This window comes from Tympanuchus pallidicinctus, unplaced genomic scaffold (assembly GCF_026119805.1).
Source record: "Tympanuchus pallidicinctus isolate F22 unplaced genomic scaffold, pur_lepc_1.0 scaffold18, whole genome shotgun sequence".
In the NCBI taxonomy this organism is placed as follows: domain Eukaryota; kingdom Metazoa; phylum Chordata; class Aves; order Galliformes; family Phasianidae; genus Tympanuchus; species Tympanuchus pallidicinctus.
Window position 1 is genome coordinate 7,100,384 of NW_026294699.1, and position 22,037 is coordinate 7,122,420.

General features: G+C 42.9%; 1 protein-coding gene across 2 annotated transcripts in view; it reads right to left on the reverse strand.

The window, feature by feature from the left end:
- The window catches only part of XYLT1 (xylosyltransferase 1), a 145,057-nt gene that overhangs the window by 26,273 nt on the left and 96,747 nt on the right, over window positions 1-22,037 (reverse strand). For both annotated transcript variants that reach the window (XM_052680114.1, XM_052680113.1), the window contains exon 5: window positions 7,615-7,695. In XM_052680114.1, coding sequence (XP_052536074.1) covers window positions 7,615-7,695 — 81 coding nt within the window. The remainder of the gene's footprint in view (window positions 1-7,614; window positions 7,696-22,037) is intronic.

Here is a 22,037-nt window from a genome sequence, read left to right on the forward strand (position 1 = left end):
GCCTGCTTCACACACAGTTATTACACCTAACATTGCAATTTGCTGCATAGCAGATGATTTCCTTTTATCTGTAGAGCAGCAATTCATACAAGGAACTCTGAAGTTAGAGCTCTCCACTGGGCAATGGCTTGTTATCCATTTATGCTCCTTGGGAGCCAAGGGGACCCAGCGCAGCTCAGATCTGCCAGAAGTGAAGGGATCCTGCCTGAGGATGCAGTGGGCTGTCCCAGCAAGCCCAGGCCGTGCTGCTGGCATGTGCAGCACAAAGCTGCACACCGAAGTGGAAAAGGTGGATGAGGCTTTCTTTTTTCTCCATGCCCTGCTCCAGGATGACTGATGTTACTGGCTGCTCTGGCAAGACCAATTTTGGCACTTAGGGAAGAAAGAGCTTACTCTAAGCATACTGGATGTTTCCTGAGGGAAAGCTAAAGGTGCCATTTGTATGCCATGTAGGCCTTTCAAGGAATCAAAACCCCTCCAATGTTACAAACAGTTCATAAGGATTCTTCGCTAGCCATCCAGCAACGCTTGCAGCAGCCAGTCCTGAAAAGAAAGATAAGGAGACGGAGGGCAAAACCATAACCTACTGATTTGTTTCTATAGTCTAATGCTGCATTTCATCAGTTCCTTGCTATGCCTGCTGTAATACTGAAACACTGCTTTTTCTAAAGCTATGCCAAGCTTCAGAGAAAGCAACAAAATGCAGAAGTGATGATTCTTCCCTTACGTCTCTTTCTTGGGTTTTGTAGGACAGCCAGCAGATCTCTCTTGAAAGAATGTTAAAAAAAAGTGCATTAGCAACAGTATTTCATTTCTGTTAGTCAATGTGAACAAGTTCTGGTGCTTTCTGGCATCCTGAACTTCAGGTAATACTTGCAGTTGCACTTGCCAGGACAGTGACACAGTGTGGCTGGCCAAATGCGATGCAGACTGCCATCAGATGGAGACACTTGACCCTTTCTCCTGATCTAAGTGAACAACGGAAGGAAGATAATGATGATATGAAAAGAGAGCCAGCCAGGAGAAACTAAAATTAAGATAAAACCAGGGTTAAGAAAAAAGAATCTCATTTTACCTTAGTTCACATAAGGCTCCATCTAAGACATTTTATCCTTATTTTCGCATTAACTCTTGATCAGAAGCCTCCAGCTTCATGGCAGCTGCATTCTACTCTCAAGTAACTGCAAACAGTGCATGACAGCAATGCAACTCTCCAGCTGAGCTCCCCAACCAGGCTGCTGGGGGTCTGAATGTTGCAGTTTCTGGTACTGGGCTTTACAAGGTTCCCTATTAATATTTTTATACTTAGTTAAAAAAACAACACCGGCTGCTACACACTGTGTCACATTTCGTACAGCTAGCTAACTGCCAGACAGCTCATGACTGCAGTGTAGCTCAGGGAACTCCTCTTACTTTGCAGTACATTTAAATATTTACCAACTCATTTCAAATGAGAACCTACAACTGTGCCCCACAGAGCATTTTGTAAGACATTTAGTACGTGCTCCTGCAATGTGAATATAAACATGCAGCTAAGCTCCCACAGCATGTTTGCATTACCAATAAATGCTGCTGCAGTTACCTACTCTGAGCAGACACCTCAAGCAGCTCTTCCCTTTTTGAGCAGATTTCTCCAAGTGGTGCTGTGCACTGCAGTGACACTGACACCCCCACTACTGGGTACAATGCACAAGCTCATGCTTTTGTCCTGCTGCCTTCTGCTTTCCAAAGTCCATGAATGAAGGGAACTTTCTGGCAACTGAGCATGCAGGAAGTGCAGAATTCAGAACATTGGCCCTTTAAAAAGGTCAGGGAAGAGCATTGGTATAAATAGATAAAAACAAAAAGATGAAAAAAGGGGGGGAAATAAAATGTCACCTGATGCATTTAAATTGCAGCATCCTGAATGCAAATTTTATAACGTGAAAGGCAGAATTATTTCTTATCTTTCTTTCTAAAATTCTTGAAAAAACTATGAACACAGTGCTACCCTATCAATCCCTTAAGCTTTAATGCAAATGCACAAACACCAATGAAATGAGAACGGCTGGATTTGCTTTACTTAGACTGGACTTGTTTCACAGGCATAAGCTGAACCCGTAAGCAAGCACACAAATCAGAATGCTTTTAGTAGCTTTGCCACTGCACTAACTGCTCAGAAGCTGACTAGAACGTTGCTTTTCTAAAATGATCAGGGATGGCCATTTGTCACTCTGCCCTACAGGAGAGGAGCACTGGGCCGTGTGGAGCAGCACCAGCCTCAGGGCCCAAGGTTCAGCTCAGAGCTAACAACACAGGTCACAGAGCCATGGAAAAGACACACAGCACTAAGAGACACAGAGGCATCAGCTCTGCCATCATTTGGGTACCGTGAGACCAAAAAGCACTACTCGAAGGATTTCCAAATCATCTGCATTACCAATGTGATTTCCAACACTCTTCAGCAGTTTTAAATTCAGTGTGCAATAAATCTGTGGCAGACAACAGGTCTGCTACAACAACCACTGAAGATTTAGTTCTTAACAGCGTAGCAGATATGGTACAGGATTCTAACTACTATGTTACACATGTCCTTTCTCAAGCAATGGTGTCATTATGGAAACCAAACATCCATCAGATTTAGGGTATTCCACAGGAGATGGGCTGCTCGTCGCTGATGGATACGGGTTTTATCTGGCCATTATTCCATATCTACACGGACATAATTGGATTTTTCAAGCTTTGTAATAGAGCCTCATACTCTACATAATTTATTGCTGCTTCTTCATATGCAATTTCCTCATCCTTTTCATTTGATGCTTTAATCATATCACATCTTCATACGAGCTTTAGAAGACATTTCTCATGATACTTTTGGCTTGTCGACCTTTTCCTAAGAGTTAACTTGCACTGGCTTAGAAAAATCTTATTTTCCATCTTCTGGAAATCTCTCAGAGGAGTCTTAAAAAACCTTCCTGCTTCTTAACATTTTGATGCTGTGGCTCAGAGAGCAAACTCCTCCAGTGTGCCAAAAATAAGAAAAATTCTAAAATTGTTTTTAGTGTAGGAAACTTCAAGAGTCTATTTTTGCAGTAATGACTCCACTAGGCAATGCCTTGTTTTGACAACAGCCCCATCCAGTCCCCTGTGAGAGTAAAGCTCCAAGGGGACTTTCAAGGATTTGCCTCTGCGTTTCCACCACTCCTCAGTTCCAATGTCTCTTAGGAAACGCTGGGACAACTTTTCCAAGGACAAAAATGCAACAGTGAACTCTCACGACATGGGAGTTTGCAAATCCAGTGGTTGTTTTGTTTTTTTAATATAAAAATAATCAAAATATGGAGAAAACTGCACATGAAGAGAGACAGCATGAATTCATCGCAGACGGACTCAGCAACATGAAAGCTGACATTCTGCCATCTGTTGTCTCTGATAAATGTCTTCCTCAGATGATTTCTGCTCCCCAGCACCCACACGACTAACCATGCCCACCAGGGAGTGCTGCTGGGGCGGTGCAGCTGAGCTCTAAGTTGTCTCATCCATGTGCATCTATGGGATTCAAACTTTCCAAATGATGTGGGTAAGTGTGAGTTGCTTCTATGGGCCTCCAAGCTGCCAAATCAGGTTATTCATCCCCGATTCTTTAAGCAGTGGGTAGAACAGGGCCAACAACATCTGACAAAAACAATATTCCCTGCTAATTTCATAAAACGTCTCAGGATCTTGGATGAAGGGACACAAATTTTATTACTTACACCACTAAAAAAAAAGCATGCAGCTCAACGTTCTTAGATAGCAATCAGATTTCTGATTACTTTTCCGTGCCACAATTTTCATCTCCCCACCCCACTCTGAAAGTTATTGCTTCTTCAGACCTTCCCACGTGCTGCTTCTTCCTGAACTGCTGCTTATATATTCTACCAACATTAATAAACTCAACCAAAAAAAAAAAAAAAATCCCACTTTTTCCCATGTCAAAGCACAAGGCTGCTTTCATTGCATCTTCCTACCATCTTTTATCTATGTCTTTCCTTTGCTTGGCCATTTAGCACTGCTTTCAAAAACAGAATAGGATAAAAAGCCCTATAGGGAAGCAAATAGTCAAACTGAAACAGCAAAGGCTTTACGGCGCCCCTAACTCTTTCTATAAAGCAGTAAGGAACAGATGAAAGTTAGCTGTAACATTTTCAAATGCCCTCTTTGCATAGAAGATGCACGTTGCTATTTCAGTCGCTACAGCTCACATGCAACTGTGGGGCTGAGCTACTTACAAGCAAAAAATAGATCTTCCCAGTCTGTGTGCTTCAGAATACTGAAGTGTTTGAAAAAAAAGAAAAAGAACACAAAAAGCCTGGGAGTGAGATCTGAGCCAAATGAACCACCAAATACTTGATGTGAGCAGGAAGGGAAGTGATTAAACTGTTCTGACAGCAGGGATAATAAATCCATATTTTCTAGTATTAAAAGAAAACAACAAGCACCAGAAGAGAACCCAGGTTCCACCCAAACTGCCAAATTTGTGGAGGCCGTTCCTTTAGTTACCTGTTTTCTACTATGAGCTCCAGATTCTGCTAGGATTTAGCAGCATCCAACCTTTGCAGCATGCTTACAGCACTCTGAAATGATTAATGTTTGCTTCTGTTTGTGCTTTTTTTCTTAGAAGTCATTTTCCTGTCACTGGAGATGTCACATTTCACCATCTCCATATTTTATTACACATCATCCAGGTGCTGTTCCTGGTACAGCTTGCACAACTACCAGCTTGTTCTTTCTCTTTAATAGTGTAAGACACTGAAAGGAGGAGAAAATGTGTTGCCCACTAAGTGCTGTGTAATGACTCCAGCCACTGTGCGCAATCTCCCTCACACATCTAGCTCTCTAAGGAAATAATGCTTCTCCAGCTGAGCTAAGGAGCCATTTTCACATCCGTTCCCTTTCTTGAAACTACTAAATGAAAATCAGAGTGATGCACTTTTTAATGACTTTGGCATAACTAAAAGAAAACTTCTCTCTAAAAAAGGAAGCCTGCTTTCTCTCCTTATTTGGCAGTAAAACATGTACTGATTTTGAACATGGCTTGAATACAAAGCACACTGTAATTGAGCTGTACGAGCGTTTCAGCTTTAAGATGGCACTTCTGATCTTTGTTTCTGATCTACAGACAGAATTCAGAAAATATGCAGGAGGTTACAAAGCAGATTTAGTCGGAAGGTTTACTTTTTAGGAGTCGTATTCACTCACAAATTAAAATAGGAAGCAGCAGTGATTTTTATATGCTGAGTTCCTGCATTATTAGTTTACCAGGTTTTGAGAGAAAAACCTCAGAAGAGAAGTTATCATTGCACACGGAGCATCAGTGAGTCAGGTGCAGCACCCTCTCCCATATCATCCCTTCAGCAGAACATTTTAGAGAAAAAGCCCTGTTAAGTCTGCTTAGAGACAGGATGTCCCTGGGCAAAGCTTTCTCTGACTGCCCTCTAAGTGAGAGATTGGTTTGTGTCTAAAATCCCAAATTGGCCCTGTTTTCTTTTGCCTTTTTTTTTTTTTCAGGCTGCAGCTCCTTAGCTCTTACAGAGCTCCCGTTTGCACCATTTGCCCTACTGGATACTTGTTTCACACAGGGATGTGGCAAGGCAGAGTACATAGTAACATTTAAAGAATGGCCAGACAAAGGATTTCCTGATTCCTGCCCACAGGGCTAAACCTCTAACCCTCACCGGTATGACCATAGCTCAGATAGCTCGAGCATGAAATAAAAGTCATTGGAAACTGTGTGCCAAATGGTTGTGGCAGACAGTACATTTAGGCACAACTGAATAACTGGAACATTAAAACTGAAAGATCAGGCTGGAAATTCATCTACTATACGAACAGAGGTCTAACTGCTTTTTGATCAGCTTCTGACACTCATGCATTAACATTTACTGAATGCCAATATTAATCAGAGGTCTCTGGCTGCTGGCCTGTGCCCTGTCCCTTCAGATATCTCGAGCATGCAGGAGGGGAGCCAGGCTATCTCCCCAGTAGAAATTCTGGGGAGCTGCCAAGGGGCAACATGAAGGGATCCATTCATCCAGCAGCCAGAAGCAGGAATGCTTATGGGACTCATGGAGCACACAGACAGAGGAAGCAGAACTTTGTGTCCCACGTGATGCTCCCTGATGCACAGAGAGGTTTTGTTAGAAATCCAGGAGAAAAACCCCAAAACCTGGTGATGTGCTGTAATGGGGTAAAATGTATTTAAATGTTCATAGAGTCAAAGGGAACCAATTAATTAATAAATGGGCAGTTATTGCTTTGAGTAGAGGGCAAGTGACACATTAACTTACTTTATTACTAAATTAATACTAGATTTATGTGCTTAATTGATCTAAAATGCTCTAACCCAGCTGAAGTTTCATGCTTAGTTAATGACTGTTTACATGGGTTGACAGTGACAGGACAAGACCGACTGCACCTCCCTGGCCACTGCTTCTTCCTCCTTTACTCAGCCCCACTGCTGACCACTGCTGCCAGCAGAGCTGAGTCCGCCAGTCACTCTGACACTCTGCATTTCCCAGGCTGAAGAATCTCCTGTGAAAACTGCTGACTCTAATTTAAATATTATCCCTCACAGTACTTTTTTTACTACGTGCTACAGAATTTTAGTATGCATCATGAAAGCTCATGAGGACTCCATTCAAACCAGAGCATGACAGAATTGATAAATTCAATGACAAGAGCAAGAACTGTCAAGAAGAGAAACCTGCGAGCTATTCTACCCACCCTCAGCACTGAACATGCTATGTGATGTCTCACATTCTCTCTACACTTTATCTGAACCCAGCCTTACAGCACGCTTGACATTTTACAGAATAAAGAGATTACCTGCTGACCCAGGCAGAACAAAAGAGTATTTTCAGGTGCAAAGCTACTGGGACTCAGCATATGGAGTTGCTGAAGCTGATGTAGGATTGGTTATGTAGTATGAAAATACCAATAATAAGGAAAAGAGAAGCATCACAGTCAGACAGTAAAGCTCTTTGAGCTACAGATGCTGTTGAAAGCCCTGGAAATGTGGTGCTTGGTCACTACTGCTCCCTGAAAGCAAAAGCTGATGCGCTGTGGGCAAGAGCATATCTGCCTTCCTTCAAGTCTCCCACAGGGTGGATGGAGAGGAACACTGCTCTGAGGTCTTGAAATCATAGGGGTCACAGAACCCTCAGCTATCACCCCCAGCCCTGCCAGCATGTGCAGGCTGGCCCAGAGCTCATGGAGACTCGCTGCCTGCACAAGACTTTCCTTCCGGCCCCTTTGGAAGTTTTATTATTTCTGATAAACCACCTCTGTAAGAGTGGTCAGCAAGGGGTTGTGCAGACTTGGAGCAATATTCTGGACTAATTCCAAAGTACCATTCCCAAACAGCCATCCATGTTAGACCACAAGCAGGGAACAATCATGGACTGCTTCATGCCTTCTTCCCTATAAAACCATCTTTACATCTGACCATCAGGAAGAGCCACCCTGGATCGACCATTCTCAGGTAGGGGCTTCTCCTCACCCACTTCCTCTTTGCTGGAGCAGGGATTTCTCCACTCAGTTGCACACAGAAGCCCAGTGCTGCAGGTCAAACAGCAGAGTGAAGGGCCGCCTTACCTTGCGTTGTCCCTCCCGTGCGACTTCAAGAAGTTCATGTCGCGGTACCTGGACAGGAACGCTACGAGCTGGTCATTTGTTCTGTGAGAGAAAGAACAGAAGGTGAACAATCACAGGATGAAAAGTACCATCTTTAGAGCTCTTTATGCACTTCTTGCTCTCATTTGGAAACCCTCTGCAGAACGAAGCAATTACTGAAAAACTTAAATCCTTCTGCTAAGCTCCACTGTCCTCCTGTATTGAGCATGGTGTGCCTGGAAAGAAGCAATATTATGCCTTGAAAAAAAATCACATCAAATCTTGGCAAATGTTTTCAGTATTGGAACAGAGCACATACTGAGAAATACTGCTCAGCACTTTTCAAGTATGAAAATCCAGCTGCGAGAAAGCTGGACTGATAGTTCCCTTTTACATGCTTTGCTAGGTCTGTCTCAGGGAATTTGGTGAAGTATCTATTGGCATTTTCTTTGTTTCAGTCTTTGTACTAAAGAGGCCACAGCTGGAATGCAGAAAGCAGGAGAACTTGGTTGTCAAAATCCCAATAAAATTAATAGGAACAAAGGAATTCCGAAGGTTAATTCCAGTTTGTATGGCTGGCAACTCGACACTGGCATTTTCAGAATTTCAGCTGACACGTCTGAGAAGGTACTTCTGCATGGCAGCTTTTGTGGTCTGGTTATTTCTTTAGCAATGGAGCAAAAATGTCCTCTTTTTACCTAGGTCAGCATATTTTAGGAAAAGAGAAGAAATCATATTAAAAAGATCTTCACCTTTTGGTTTGCATTCAAAAACTCATTATAGGTGCAATAGCTGTTAAGGAAATGGTCTGTAAATGAACTTGATAGCAGAAAAACTAAGAAAACCAGCTGTCAATAGCATTGTAACTTGAAAACATTTTATTAGTATAAGCCCTAGAAAATCAAGTGAAACAAGACTATTGTACCACATGCGTTTAACTTCTGGCATTGGTCTGCAACAACTCAGAAGTGTTATCAGACTAGTAGCCTATTTCCATATCTAAAAACCCAATTTCTTGTTGTCATAAATAGCATTACCTCACTGAACTTACAAGAACAAGTTAGCCATTGATTTTATCTGGACCAAATGGAGATTCTGTCCATTGACTGGCCTGTGTGACCAGGCTGAGCAGCCTCAGACCCTCCTCCTATGCTCACTCATCTACGCTTTACTACCTCCCAGGGTCAGTCTATGCATCTCAATTTGGCAACCTCAGAAAACTGCTTTCTGTATAGTAAGCTGTGCAGATTTTCACATTTGCTGCTCCAGTGATTCCCCATCTTACTGGGATGAATAGGCATTTAATGAATTTACTTAGCAATGCTTCCACATGAAATGGTTTCAATGGCTGACATCTTTGGGTGAGTTTCTAGGCAAAAGCTGGCATGCAAAGACGATCTTTAGAAATATAACCAAGTTGGGAAGTGTTTGAGTTTTAATTTTCTTACAGGACAAAAATCAAATCAACTGAAGCAACAGCCCACACCACTTAATAAAACATCATGTATGGATTGCTCACCAACCTATAGTGGGCTATTCAGTGGTGCTCCGTCGAATGCATCTGGGCTCAGGGCTGTCATATGAGCTTTTCAGTCATTTCCACTTTTTAGATACTTCTTATAAAAGCCCATATGGCTTTTAGTTCTCAAAAAAATTAATAATTGATAACTTTCCACTCTTTGAAAACACTGGTGGCATCATGGTCCTACTTTCTGTAAAATATGTATTTTTGGAAAAAACTCCCCACAGGATTTTATTAAGTATGCTTCTTTTCGTGTGTTGACAACATGGAAATAAAACATCACATTTCCATTTGGTAAAACACTTCAGTTATTTGACATTCAGATTCACGCAGTCAACCAATTCCTTGCTCAGTATGGGAGCACAACGGATTTCTATTAAGCTTTCATTCAAACCACTTCTTCTGGCCCTGACACCATGAGGATGCTGCACATCACCTCCAAGCTATCCCATCACACCACATTAAAAAGAAAACCAAGGGTATTCAACACGCTGTAGATGCTTCTTTATGTGCAGGGGCAGCACCGTCACAGAGCCAGCAGCACTGGTTATTTACAGCACCCCCAGCACCCTGTAAGAAATGAGCCTCTGCTTCATCTGAGTGAAGCAATGGAAAGTTGAGACTTCCAACCGTAGACATCATTGGGAGCAACATCATCAGCACAATGCCAAATTAATTTCTGCTCCAACTCCACACATTTCACGGCAATTCACTGAGCACAAACCTGGCAAAAAAAATCCCTTGCTAATCAGTACAGTGTAAGAGAAAGTAAGGAGAGCAACACATTTCCAGTGCTTCCTTCCTAGGAGGAAATCAGAAAGTCGGGATAAAGGAGAGTATTTTTGTGCTAATGTGCACACTAGTACATGTGTTACATTTCAATCAGTCTCCCCAGTGTGCAGCAGCACAAACACGATGTAAGAAGTCTTTCCAGAGTGGTGGTGAATGCACTCACACAGCTCCCACTTTTACTTCCCTTTGTTATTAAGCTAATTAGGAGTGTGAGGTGTCAGGGAAAAGGATTAGTTAACTGAGCATCTGTATGGTGAGTGGGTGGGGAGGGTGATGTGCGAGTAGAGGGCAGAGGAAATGTGCTCACTCACAGGTGTGTGGCACACTGAGCGAGATGTGAAACTGAACCTCTCGTGAATTCAGCATGTAGAGGGGATCCACGAAAAGGAGACAAGTGAAGGAGAATGAAGAGGAAACAAAGCATTTCTGACATCACTGATGGAGATTTAGGGTCATGCAAGAGCAGGACTCCCAGCTGGAATGGTGGGGTCCACCAAATCCATCCAGACTCAGCTCAGAGGACAAATACAGCCCTGAAAGGTTATGGCTGAACTCCTGCACTGGGTTCAGAGAGGGTTAGGACCAACACGATGCTTAGGGGTCCAAGAAATTAAGAGGTGAGAGGTACAGCAGGAATGGAGCTCAGAGAGACTGCCAAAGGAAAGCAAAGCCAGACATCAGCTTTCTCTCATGAGCATCCCTACTGTAGGGTTCAGGTGTCTGAGGGTGTAAGCAGTCACCAGGGTCTCAAGTATACGGACATGGTTTGCACTGCAGTACATTCAGAAAATAACATGTGCACTGGGAAACAAACTGGAAAATGGGAAAGAAACCCAGTGACTTAGTGCTGGCACTGTCTGGAGGCCGACCTGCCCAGGGGCAGTACGAGCATCTCCCCATGCATGGCCACAGCACAGTGCTGCACAGAACAAAGGGCAGTGCTGGTTTTAAATAAATCTTCCCTGTCCTGGTGACTAATCCATGCAAAGAGCAAAGATCCCCTTAGTTTACAGCTGTGAAAATAGATTAAGAAAAGTCTTTGGTGAATCTGAGAGAAGGAAAACAAGCAATTGTTACATTTGGAAGACAGTGAAGTCTAACATAAATTTCCTTGATTCAGCAAAGTGCATTAACGCATGGACAACCCAAAGGATGTAAAGAATAGCATCCTCTTCAATGATCATAAACCAAAACTTACACAACTGCTTAACAACATGACTTACATTAATCAAATGTTCAAAGTTCAAAGTTTTTGCTTTTGGCAGCACACATATATGGGAACAATACTGTTTGATTCTGAGTAGGAATGAGATGAATAAAAGAGCAACTGCTGTACCTCTGTTTCTGGGCACTGCCTGCCCAGGCTGAAGTGGAAATTAACAACCTTATCACCAAGTGGGAGCAGTCTGCTCACATGTGACACAGTGTGCTGTGCTACCAGCACCAGCCATTAACATGGATCTCACACAGAATCACAGAACTGGAGGAGCTGGAAGGGACCTCTGGAGATCATCTAATCCAATGCCCTGTTCAAGCAGGTTCCCTACAGGAGGAGACCTATTCTTCTCCCTGCGTATGTCTCAGATCCTTAGTGCCATTCTGACCATAGAGAATTTACCTGTCCTGCACTAGAACTTGCTATTTCTAACTTCAATTTTGAGAATAATCAGTGTTTTAAAAAAAAGTGCTATAAGCAGAAATGATTAAGCTCTAAGTTAGTGACTATGCTGAGGCCCATTTGCAAACACTGCAGTGATACCAGAAGGTTCATCATGTGTAATTGTAACTGACATTCATGGCACCCACATCTCACCTGGTAATTGTTCTGTAAACAGAACATAGAAAGGAAAATGTTTCCTGACCTGGAAAGCTCACAGGATAGAAAAAGCATTAAATAAGTCACTAAAGACTAACTAAGATCACAGTCCTCAACAGAACATCTCAAGATGATGAACACAAGTATTGGCTGAACTCGGTGCAACATCACATTGAGAGCTGGCTGCAAGACTGCTCATATCAGCCTACAAACACCCTTTACTGCTGGTAGCTAACTCCACACCCAGGGAAAATGCTCCACTGAGGGATAAGGCAGTGATGCTTAAAGCAAAATGATAAAACCATGTGGGTGCAAGCAGAACAATAAAGAAAGCCACTTTCTGTTGCACAGTTCAATTCTGGGACCCTGCACGCCCAGCCTGGTCACCACATGGTGCTGCCAGCCCATCCATCTCCCCAGCTCCAGCGCTGCCTTTGCAAGGGGAGCGCCAGAGAATCAGGCAGCATCAAGGAGAGACGACTCTGCTGTGTAAAAGCACAGGGAAGGCTATACTTAGCCCTTGCTATCTGTCACAGAACAAATATTAGCATTTGCTCAGAGAAGCCGATTCCCCTAAGACCAGTCATTCATAAAACACAGCATAAAAATGAGAGCGACAGAGGGGATTTCAGAGGCCAACCGCATGCAGAAGGTTGCAGGTGACTATTAACACCTCTGCTTTTACAGCACTGTTGTCTTTAGCTGTTTGTTTTGTCTTTCAAGCTGCGTTTAGCAGAGGAGCAGGTGGCAGAGGAGCAGCAGCAGGGCTGAACGGGACCTGCCACGCTGGGGTGCTCCAGGTGCTAGGCAGTCACAGCTTGGCCACTGCTGGGTGACCCCCCAGGTTCTCTGTGAGCAACACAATCACCTTTGCAGCACTTTCAATTACTGCTTTCCATTCAACCACATTCGGTCTCCTACAGAAAAGAACTAACAGAGTCATAGAGGAGGAGGTAAAGTCTTCTTTAAATGTCACATAGCTGAATAAACCCAGTGAGAGAACAGACACGGCTGGGCACAAAAGAGAGAAGAAGAATAAACTCCATTTTCTGCTCCTGAGACACTGCATAACACGTGTTACACAAATTCAGTTCTTCAGATGTCATCCACCAACCAAATAAATAAGAAGCCCACCATTGACAAGCAGCGGCGCATGCTTAAAATGAGCATCCTGGAGAGACCATATATAACAGAATTCCACCCAGCATTAATGAACAAATGTGATTAAAACTATCTGCAGCTCTGGACTGCAGCCAAAGCGCTGCCAGCACTATTTGATATGTAAATGCTTAAAACATTTGCTGTGTGCACAGTCCTCGATGCAAAGGCTCTATAGAGGGTTCCTTCATCTAATTAGAGATATTGGCTTAGCAAACTTTGGAGTTTATAAAAACCCTCAACGTCTCATTATTCTTTTAAAATAGAATATTCATTTGTTTGGAACGTTTTCCAGCTATATCCCACGAAGCCTCAAAATGCCTGTGGCTAATGAAAAACGCCAGCCCTGTATCAGCTAATAAACCCTTGGGCTTTTACGATAACAAAATACTCACTGCATACACTCATTAAAACTTTTTAACTTGCTGCTTTTGACTTTCTTTAGCTATTTGCTAGGTTTAAAGTAATCTACTCAATTTCCAATTATTTTATAGTGCAATTTCATCAGAAGCATTTAAATTATAGAGGATCTTATCAAACACACCACATTACAGCAGTCGCTGTGCTCCTGATCCAGTGAGGCACTTAACAGTGTGTGCTTAACCATAGCACACTTGTGGCTCTTCTGAAACGGTGCTGCTTCCATGCTTGTAGTCTCAGCAACTGTTTCAAGGGTAAGGGTCGGCATGTGCACCTTTTAGGAAGAAAAATGTGCAACAATTACACATAGAATTATCAGCTAGGAACTGTCCTTGAATTCAACTGAGATCTCTTGGATGCATCAGTGCTAAGGAGGCTTTTCCATGGAGCTCAACCCAGCTGCACCTTGGTTTGTCCACCTCCACCCTGGATATACCACATGGCTCCAGGAATACCCCTACAGTCATTGCCACAGCCAAATGATTTGCTCAGATCCCATGTTCTGAATGCCCCTACCGCTGTACCTAGAAGTAAAGAAGCAAGGAAAGCACTGCACTGCAGTGCTGTGTAATATGCAGCTGTTTTCTCCAATTTTCAAACAACCTATGTATTTCACAACAAAATTAGGAGATGCATTGCTTAAAATACTGTTTTCCCTTCATACATCTATCTCTATGCAATCTCTAGGCCTAATTATATACAAGCTTAAAAATACAAATGGAACAGAAGCTTCTGAAGATCTAAATGTGCAACAGCACAGATAAGACATGTGCAAAACCATCAAAGAAACCCAACCCCAAGCAGCACAAACATTTTCCTGAACCACCTGGTGTTCAGACATTCAACTCAGAGATATTCTGCTGGAAAGGAAGGAAACATTTCACAATGACTTGTTCAACAATTTATTATGTATTTTTCTCCCAGTTTATGAATGATCAGCACATCACAGTCGGTATCATTTGGGGTTCATTTTTTTTCCCTTCTTGCTAGCCCAGAGCTTGAGTGCCTTCCAGACAGCCTTTGCTGAAAAGGTCCATTAACTGCTTATTTCCAACAAATATTTTTAAGTTAATGCATAGACATGTGTCTGACGTAGATAAGGGCCAGAAAACCTGTTAGAGGTATGCACTGCTGCAAATCAAAACTCCAATCCCACCACATTCAGAAGAGGTGTTAGTTTAGTTGAACCAAATGTACAGAAGACATTTCCATTGGTGGCAAAAAACTGTTTATCAAGCCCCAGTGGCAGTCCCTTAATTCATATTTGGAAAGTAAAATAATGCAGATTGGAGAAGAGAAAAATACTGCAGTGTGGGGTTCACACACTTCTAATCAGAGCCTGATCCAGGCTGTTGGGATACTGGAGGCTTGCAGCCCAGACCCCACGCTGATCAGGCTGGGGAGGAATGCTGCAGGACTGTGTGCACAGCCTGGGAACGGCCTAAAATGAGCGCTGTCCTACCATTCTGACAGCTGCTCTCTTCTCTTTGCTTACGTGTTTCACAGCAGGTAGTGCTCCACAGGAAAACTTCTGAAGCACCCATTTTCTCCCCACAAGCCCAATTTATTAACATGCCCAAGTGATGTCACTCCATGACTTCTAACAGTTGCTGAAACACTTCCACAAAGACAACTATTTTTCACAAAGCTGCCCTTACCTATCATCACAACAAGGCATTCTACTACTAAACTGCCTCAATGCAGAGGTCAATAGACAGAAGCACCCTATTTAACAGGCTAACAAACCCAGTTCCTATGGAACAAACCAGAGCAGCCTCCTATTGATCTATCGATTTGTGAACATAATTTGCAAGGACACAGCACCACAAAGGGTTAAGGCACACACCACTATCCTGTGCTGAATTTAAAAAAAAAGAAAAAAAAGAAAAAAAAAAGTGTGAGAAACTTCCCTAATCCAGGGATATTTCATGATCAGAACCAAATGTGGTAGATTTTTAGGTTTATCATTGCACTGGGATTTCATGTGGCACAGAACAATGTCCTGCTTTGTGCTCTTCCAGGGTTTGGCTGCCACAGCATATTCATGCAGAGCCCCATCTGCCTACATGAAACATCCCATTTGGATGAAAACAATAATCACTGATTAAGTGGAGTGAGCGGCAGAAATGATCAACAAGTCCATTACTCAAATTAGTGAGACTTTGGTTAAAAGGAAAAAAAAAGTCTCAATATTGGGCTGAGTGGGATCCTTTCGTTTGTGTACGCTGTATATATTTTGTGCTGCATATTTTACATTCAGCAATTCTTTCACAAACTTCAAAATTAAATTATCAGCATCTCAGCATAAAAGAGAAGAAATTAAATAGGAGCCTAAATTTAAGGCAACTTCACTTTCCTACCGAATTTATTCCTTCATCCAACTGAATTTTATTAGGGCAAGTCAGTAACAAAAATGATTCTCTCATTATGATTACAATAAAAAAAGCTCACTTTCTTCCACAGAAGGGGGAAGGGCCTGTGCACGGCATACACTGCAGGCACAAGGGGTAGCTGCTGCTGTAGTGCTCCTGCCACCCACCGTGCTGCTGACCCAATGCACCTCACTGGCAATGAAACCCCAGGAGTTCACGCCAACCTTGCACGCAGGAGCAAACCTGAGACCACCATCACACTGCTGGAAGTGGGAGCAGAACACCCCGAGAGGCACAGCTCTGTCACCCAGTATTTATATTGGGTCTTGCCTACCTCCCTGGTTAATTTGCAACATAAACCTGCAAAAAACAGCCAGCATAGCTCTACACAGCACAGCGTGGAAGTGGGAAAGATCTACCTAGACAAAGAAATCCTTTTGAGCAGCCCACTCTTTCCAAGGAATAGGCAAGATAGAACATAAACTCATTCCAGATGATCTCAATCCCCTGAACACGGGTTACCTCGAGGAACACACCTGGGCCCCCCGCACAGGAGGCACCCACGTGCCATCAATGCAGCTGGCCTCCGTCTGGCCAGCCCTGCTGCAGAGGCCCTTTCACAAACCCTGGCTAAAAGCAATGCGAGTTCTACTTTGGAAGCTCCTCGTGGGCCTGCCACTCCCTTTGATCCCTGAGCTGCTGAGCAACCTGTCGGAGCGCATCAATTCAAAGGACCAGAAGGCAAAACGGGGAAAACGGGGTCAGGCTAATGGGATTTAACATTAATTCCACACCGAGTCTGAAAAGATGGAAGAACAGGGCCTGGAGGGTAAAAGGGATAATGAATTGAGAGCTGATGGAAGGAAACTTAATTGATTTTAACAACGGAAAGTCACATTTTGTTACCTTTATTTGGGTTGAGCAATAATCTTATTTTGACAATTTGGGCCAGCTGATGACCTGCCCTACTCTTTGGAGTATGGCAGTGAGGGATGCAGCACTGGGATGATGGGTATGAGCATCTAGCAGAGAGCAGGAAAACATCAAAGTCACTGTCTGGCTCCATTAGCTGGTGTCACTGGGGCTGGAGAAAAAATAGCTGGGGGGCGGGAGGCTGCTATTCACACTCACTTAGAGCTGCAACCAATGAAGTCTTATTTCATCAGGAGAACCAGTGCTTCACCTCAACCTGAGAAAGAACTTCAGATGCCCAAAGAATGCATTGTAGCAAGTTTACTTGCTAAAAATTACTTTGTGGAAGCAAGCTTTCAAACAAAGATCGATTCAGTATTTGGAAACAACCTGGCCCCAGACCAGCTCCTAACACTCCGAAGAGTGCAATTACCCCGACGAAAGGTTGAATGATGGATATAATTGACCTGTGTGCTGCAGAGTGGAATGCCTACTGCAGAGAACCATTTAGGGTCTCCTCCCCTGAGATCAGCTTGGAATTAAAGTGCAGTCACAAACACAGTCAGCTGTATTCAGCACCACCTTGTCACTCGTGTATATAGATGGAAAGTACCATACAAATGTGTTGTGACTGTGCAGGGCAAGCAGAAATGAAGTACTCAAATGTAACACAAGATTGTAATAGCCAACAAGATGTTAATTCTACCTGGGATGGCACAGCAAGGAGAGGTCCTGAATTTCTGCTCTAGGAGATGCCAGGCCAAAGCTCCCATGGCATCCCAAAATGTAAAGTTCTGACTAATCAGCACAGCAAAAATAAATTATCTTGGGAGAAAGAAATGCATTCTGCAGCATGTCCCAAATGATCTGTTACTCCAAAGCAGCTGTAATTCTGTTGCAAACTATTTCCTTCAATCAGCCCTTCCGCTCATTCACATGTGGTGAATGAGCACATACAAAATGTCAAAGCACATAATTTAATACTACAAGACCCGAATTTATATATAAATTGGCAGAAAAATCTTTAACATCAATTACCACTCAACTCGTGTACATTTTTAGCCCTATTTTGATGGAAAACAGTTTACCTACTCCCTCTCCTTTCTGTTTCAGCATCACCACTGAAAGGCTGAACTGAAACAACCCTTTGCTCACCCCTTCGTGGCCCCTTAGTGTTTAAGAGTGACTTATGAAAGGTAATGGCACATGTTGCTGCTTCATCTTCACTTTCAATTGCCACCCAATATTATTTTGCAGCTGTTTTATTGCGAGTGGCATCCTGAAATCTAAACAAAAGAAGTTTCTTAACGACAATTTCAACAGATTTTTAATTTCCTGAGAGAATTCTGCAGGGCTACAAAGGGAGAGCATGTTTAAAATGCAGTGCTATAACAGAAACGTTTCCCTTTTCCAAGCAGTTTTAGCATTTGGAATTTGATAATCATTTTACTGAACGTTCTATAAAAAACAGCTCAGTAGAGATTAAGTTGCTGCTCCCAGAGCCCAGGTAAACTCACAAGGAACTGTTTCTCTGCAGCTCTTTTACCCCTCTCCCAATTACATCTATAGAATAAAGGCTGCTTGGAGCAAAGCTGCGGGGGGAATTGGGACACAGCGTCTTGCCTGAGGACCGATGCCCACTTCCAGCCACAAACCTTGCTGCAGCTTCTTGCCCACAGGCACTAAGCAGCCGGAATGCTGTGAGAAGGGCCTGCAAATACAAGCCAGCCAGTGGGGAATTTCAATAGTGACACATTTAAAGGACAAGAGCCATTCTGCACTAAGGACCCTTTTTTCACTACTTTTTCAGATTACTCCTGACTCTTTCACCACAAAGACAAGCTCCAAGAAAAACGCAGGTCACATAGAGAGTCCTGGGGCTGTGAAGGAGAAGCAGCTGAGCTGGCAAGATCCCTCGTACTGCTCAGAGCCCTCAGCCCTAACAGATCTGTTATCCTTACCAAAACACTGCGCGAGATGTTCTTCCAGCATCCTGAAGACAAAAAATGTAATTGTGTTGCCTAGGAACTGATGCTGCACATTATCACAATGTTTGCGTTGCTATTGTTTGTAGGTAAGGCTGAATGTCATTCACTAAAGACATGCACTTAATTCTTTTATGAGGCAGACCTTTTTTCTTAGTCATAAATAAATGAAAAACAAATCGCATCCAGAAAGAAAACAGCAAAGAGCTGAAAACAAACCCTTTGGCTCTGCACTGGAGAACCTCTTTAATCAGTATGAACAGCAGAGATGAACCCAGAGACAAACCAGCCTCCAATCTGGGGTGCATTAACTTTTGTTGTCAGATTAAAGCTGCCACAGGGAACATTCCAGAAGTTCCAACTAGGCACAAAGCTACGAAGTGCTGTAGATGTCACATTCCTACAAAAAACAAAAGCTGTTTGTAGCTCCGAGCCCAGCAGGAGAAGTGAAGAAGGAGCAGCCTCATCTGCTGTGGCTGCACACAGCAAGGGCGGGTCTCTCATCACTGCCAGGTTGAAGAAAATATTATGTTAACACCAGATGTAAATAAAAGTCTCAAGCCGCAATAATTTCAACATGTCACCCCCCACCCTTTGCAAACAGCATGTGCAAAAGCTCTGCTTTGCCAACCACTAGATAATCTAGCAGTAAACCAGAGAAGTGGGATAACAGACCAGAAATGTAACCTTAAAAGAAATCTCAGGCTATTGTGCTGGAGAAGTGAGGGAAGAGAAGGAGAAAAGGTTATTTGAGGGATTTAAGGAAGAAGAACATCTGAAACTGTAAGAGAATGCAGATATATGGAAAACATAGATAAAGTCCCTTTTTGGATAGGAAAGAAGATTTCCTGGGAAGCATTAAGAGTGGACTGATGTCTGGCTTACCAGATAAAGATATTCTGAGCAAACAAAACTGCATACGATGTCAGCTACAACACCAAGATAAAAACCTTAGATGCTGGCATCTTAACAGATGCTGTACTGCCAAAGCTACCTGCTCTGCCATCAAAACAGATAAATACTATTTTCCCATGCTTCAGCTCAGGACCATGTTTGAAACACACTTTAAAGCATGCATAATGTATTATCTCCCTACTGCCAATTCCTTGCTCTATTGGCAAGGCCTGACTTTATGAGCAGCGCTGCAAGGGGTGCATGATCAGAGTGCAAAGTCAAACCCAGGCCTGGAACACCAGCATCCTTCACAGAGGCTCTCACATTGAGTAACAGCTCAATATGTACTACCAGGAAGGAAAGAGCTGTGAAGAGATGGCTCTGAAGTCAGAACCTCAGTGAAAGATGATTGTTTGGCTAAGTAAAAATGATGAGAAGTTGAGAGAGAGCATAACTGCCTTTTGAGCGAATGTCTCTGGTGATCATGTTGCTACTACACAGCTTCCATCAGCCCTGCTGGCTTTGGATTTGTAATTTTACAACAAGAGGGCACAGCTGAGTCTCAGACATTTCTCTTAAAGCTAGAGTGCTCTACCTTAGAGTTCAGTTCTTTGTTTCCTGTGCTCCCAGTAGCGCACTTTGAGTCTGCCTGTTGCAAAAGCTGAGAAGTTTTGTAGAAGCAGATGGAGAGCCTGAGTCTCGTTTGCTCACTCAGTACAAACTGCATTCTCTCACTACTTCTTTCTCAGTCATCCGCTTGAAAGGTTTGGCCACTAGGTCAAAAGTCCACAACAAACCTTATCAGGTCATCAGAAATCTGCTATATAGAACAAAACCCATCTCCAGTGAACTTTACATAGTGTCAGCCACCCAAGCTCTGCTGAAATAAGGAAACTGCTAATCCCTGGGGTCATCCCATCACCTGAAAAACAAGTTGAAAAAGTGGCAAAACATTTTCTCTTTGGTTTCCTTTCCTGATACCCAAAGGAAGCAATTTCTGGTCCCTAGTGGGGCCCAAGTGCAGGACCTGGACGTGTAAGCTACGAGAGATGAAAGTTGTGAAGAAGAAAGGTGAATGAAAGGACAGCTTTATCACTGGTAGGCTGCCTGCCATGTTCAGATTTGGCAGGAATTCAAGCAAAACTGTTGATTTTGGGTGGTTATCTTCGCTAACAATTCCCCTAGGGAGCCGGGAGCACAGGTCGGCTGGAGCAAATGAAGACTGAGAGCCAGGCTGCCTGCCTGCTGCTGGCTGATGGACTGGAAACGCTGACCTGAGAGAAAGGTCCACCTGCTTCACAGGGAATCTTTAAAGTTCCTATGGAACCCTGAAATGTGTAGTGAATATTGCTATTCAGCATTAAAAAGGTTAACTTGGCCCCTGATCAGAGGAGAACACAATAAAAGAAGAGCAGGTCACTCAAGAGCTTTCTGTCAGCTGTGGTTTCTTGATTTTTGAATACAATTCTGACTGACAGAGATGATCATCATAAGTTACATGAATTTTGGCACCTGTTACTGAAAGTACTGGTCCCAGTTAGATCATTCAATTGACTCCGTTAGAGTCTGTATCCACTCTCCCCAAATGCTACCAGTACTTTGATACATATTCAAGTTCCACACCAAAATCTCTCCTATCTCATTTGACCGAGTCTTCACAACGCAGGAAGACATTTCAATAAAATTTTTATCCTAAAAAGAACTCATCTTCATAGTATGAGCTACCAAAACACAATAGTTTTACTGGTTTTCTTATTATACCCAATCACTCATAATTGAAAATCAGTATTGTCTGCATTCCCATTTCCATAAATAAGCCACTCTTTTTTCTTACCATTCTGAAGCACTCCCCAAGCTTCTGCTAATAATTTCACTTGACCTTTATTAAAGACAGAGCATTAGCTGGCAATTAGATTTGGTGATCCCTTTGGTGATAGAGATTCAGTGATTTACTGTAAATTACAAGAAGTTCAAATGCTTCATTACGTGTATCCTCTGTACAAGCTTTGTGACCAGGTAAGCACTGACATGACATTCACCGCTAAATCAGGAAGTTCAATGAGATCATTTGAGTGTACGACACTTCACCTGTCCCATTACCCAAGGACTCATGCAAAGCACATTAAACATTCAGCATCAACAGATGCTCACCACAGTTCCCCTTGTTGGGAGTGAAATTTCAGTCCCTGAAGGTAAGGTTGACTACCTGATGCTGTTTGTCAGAGGCAATAAATAATGCAAATAGATATGCATGTAAAATAAAAGGATAAAGACATTGATAGCTTTCCCACAGAGCTTTGAAAGAGACTCTCAGAAGAACAGACTTCTTCCTCAAAAAAAAAAAAAATCATGAAAAAACTAAGAAAAAGGAAGGTATATATTTTGTTCTCTGTGAATGTTATGGTTGTGGGAGACGGTGTCTTGAGAAACGTGAAAGCATGTGCCTTTTTCTCAACCCTTAAAACAACAAAAAGACCCTAAACCACACAGCCTTAGAGCAAATAGAGAAAAAAGTCAGAAAACTCCTACCCCAA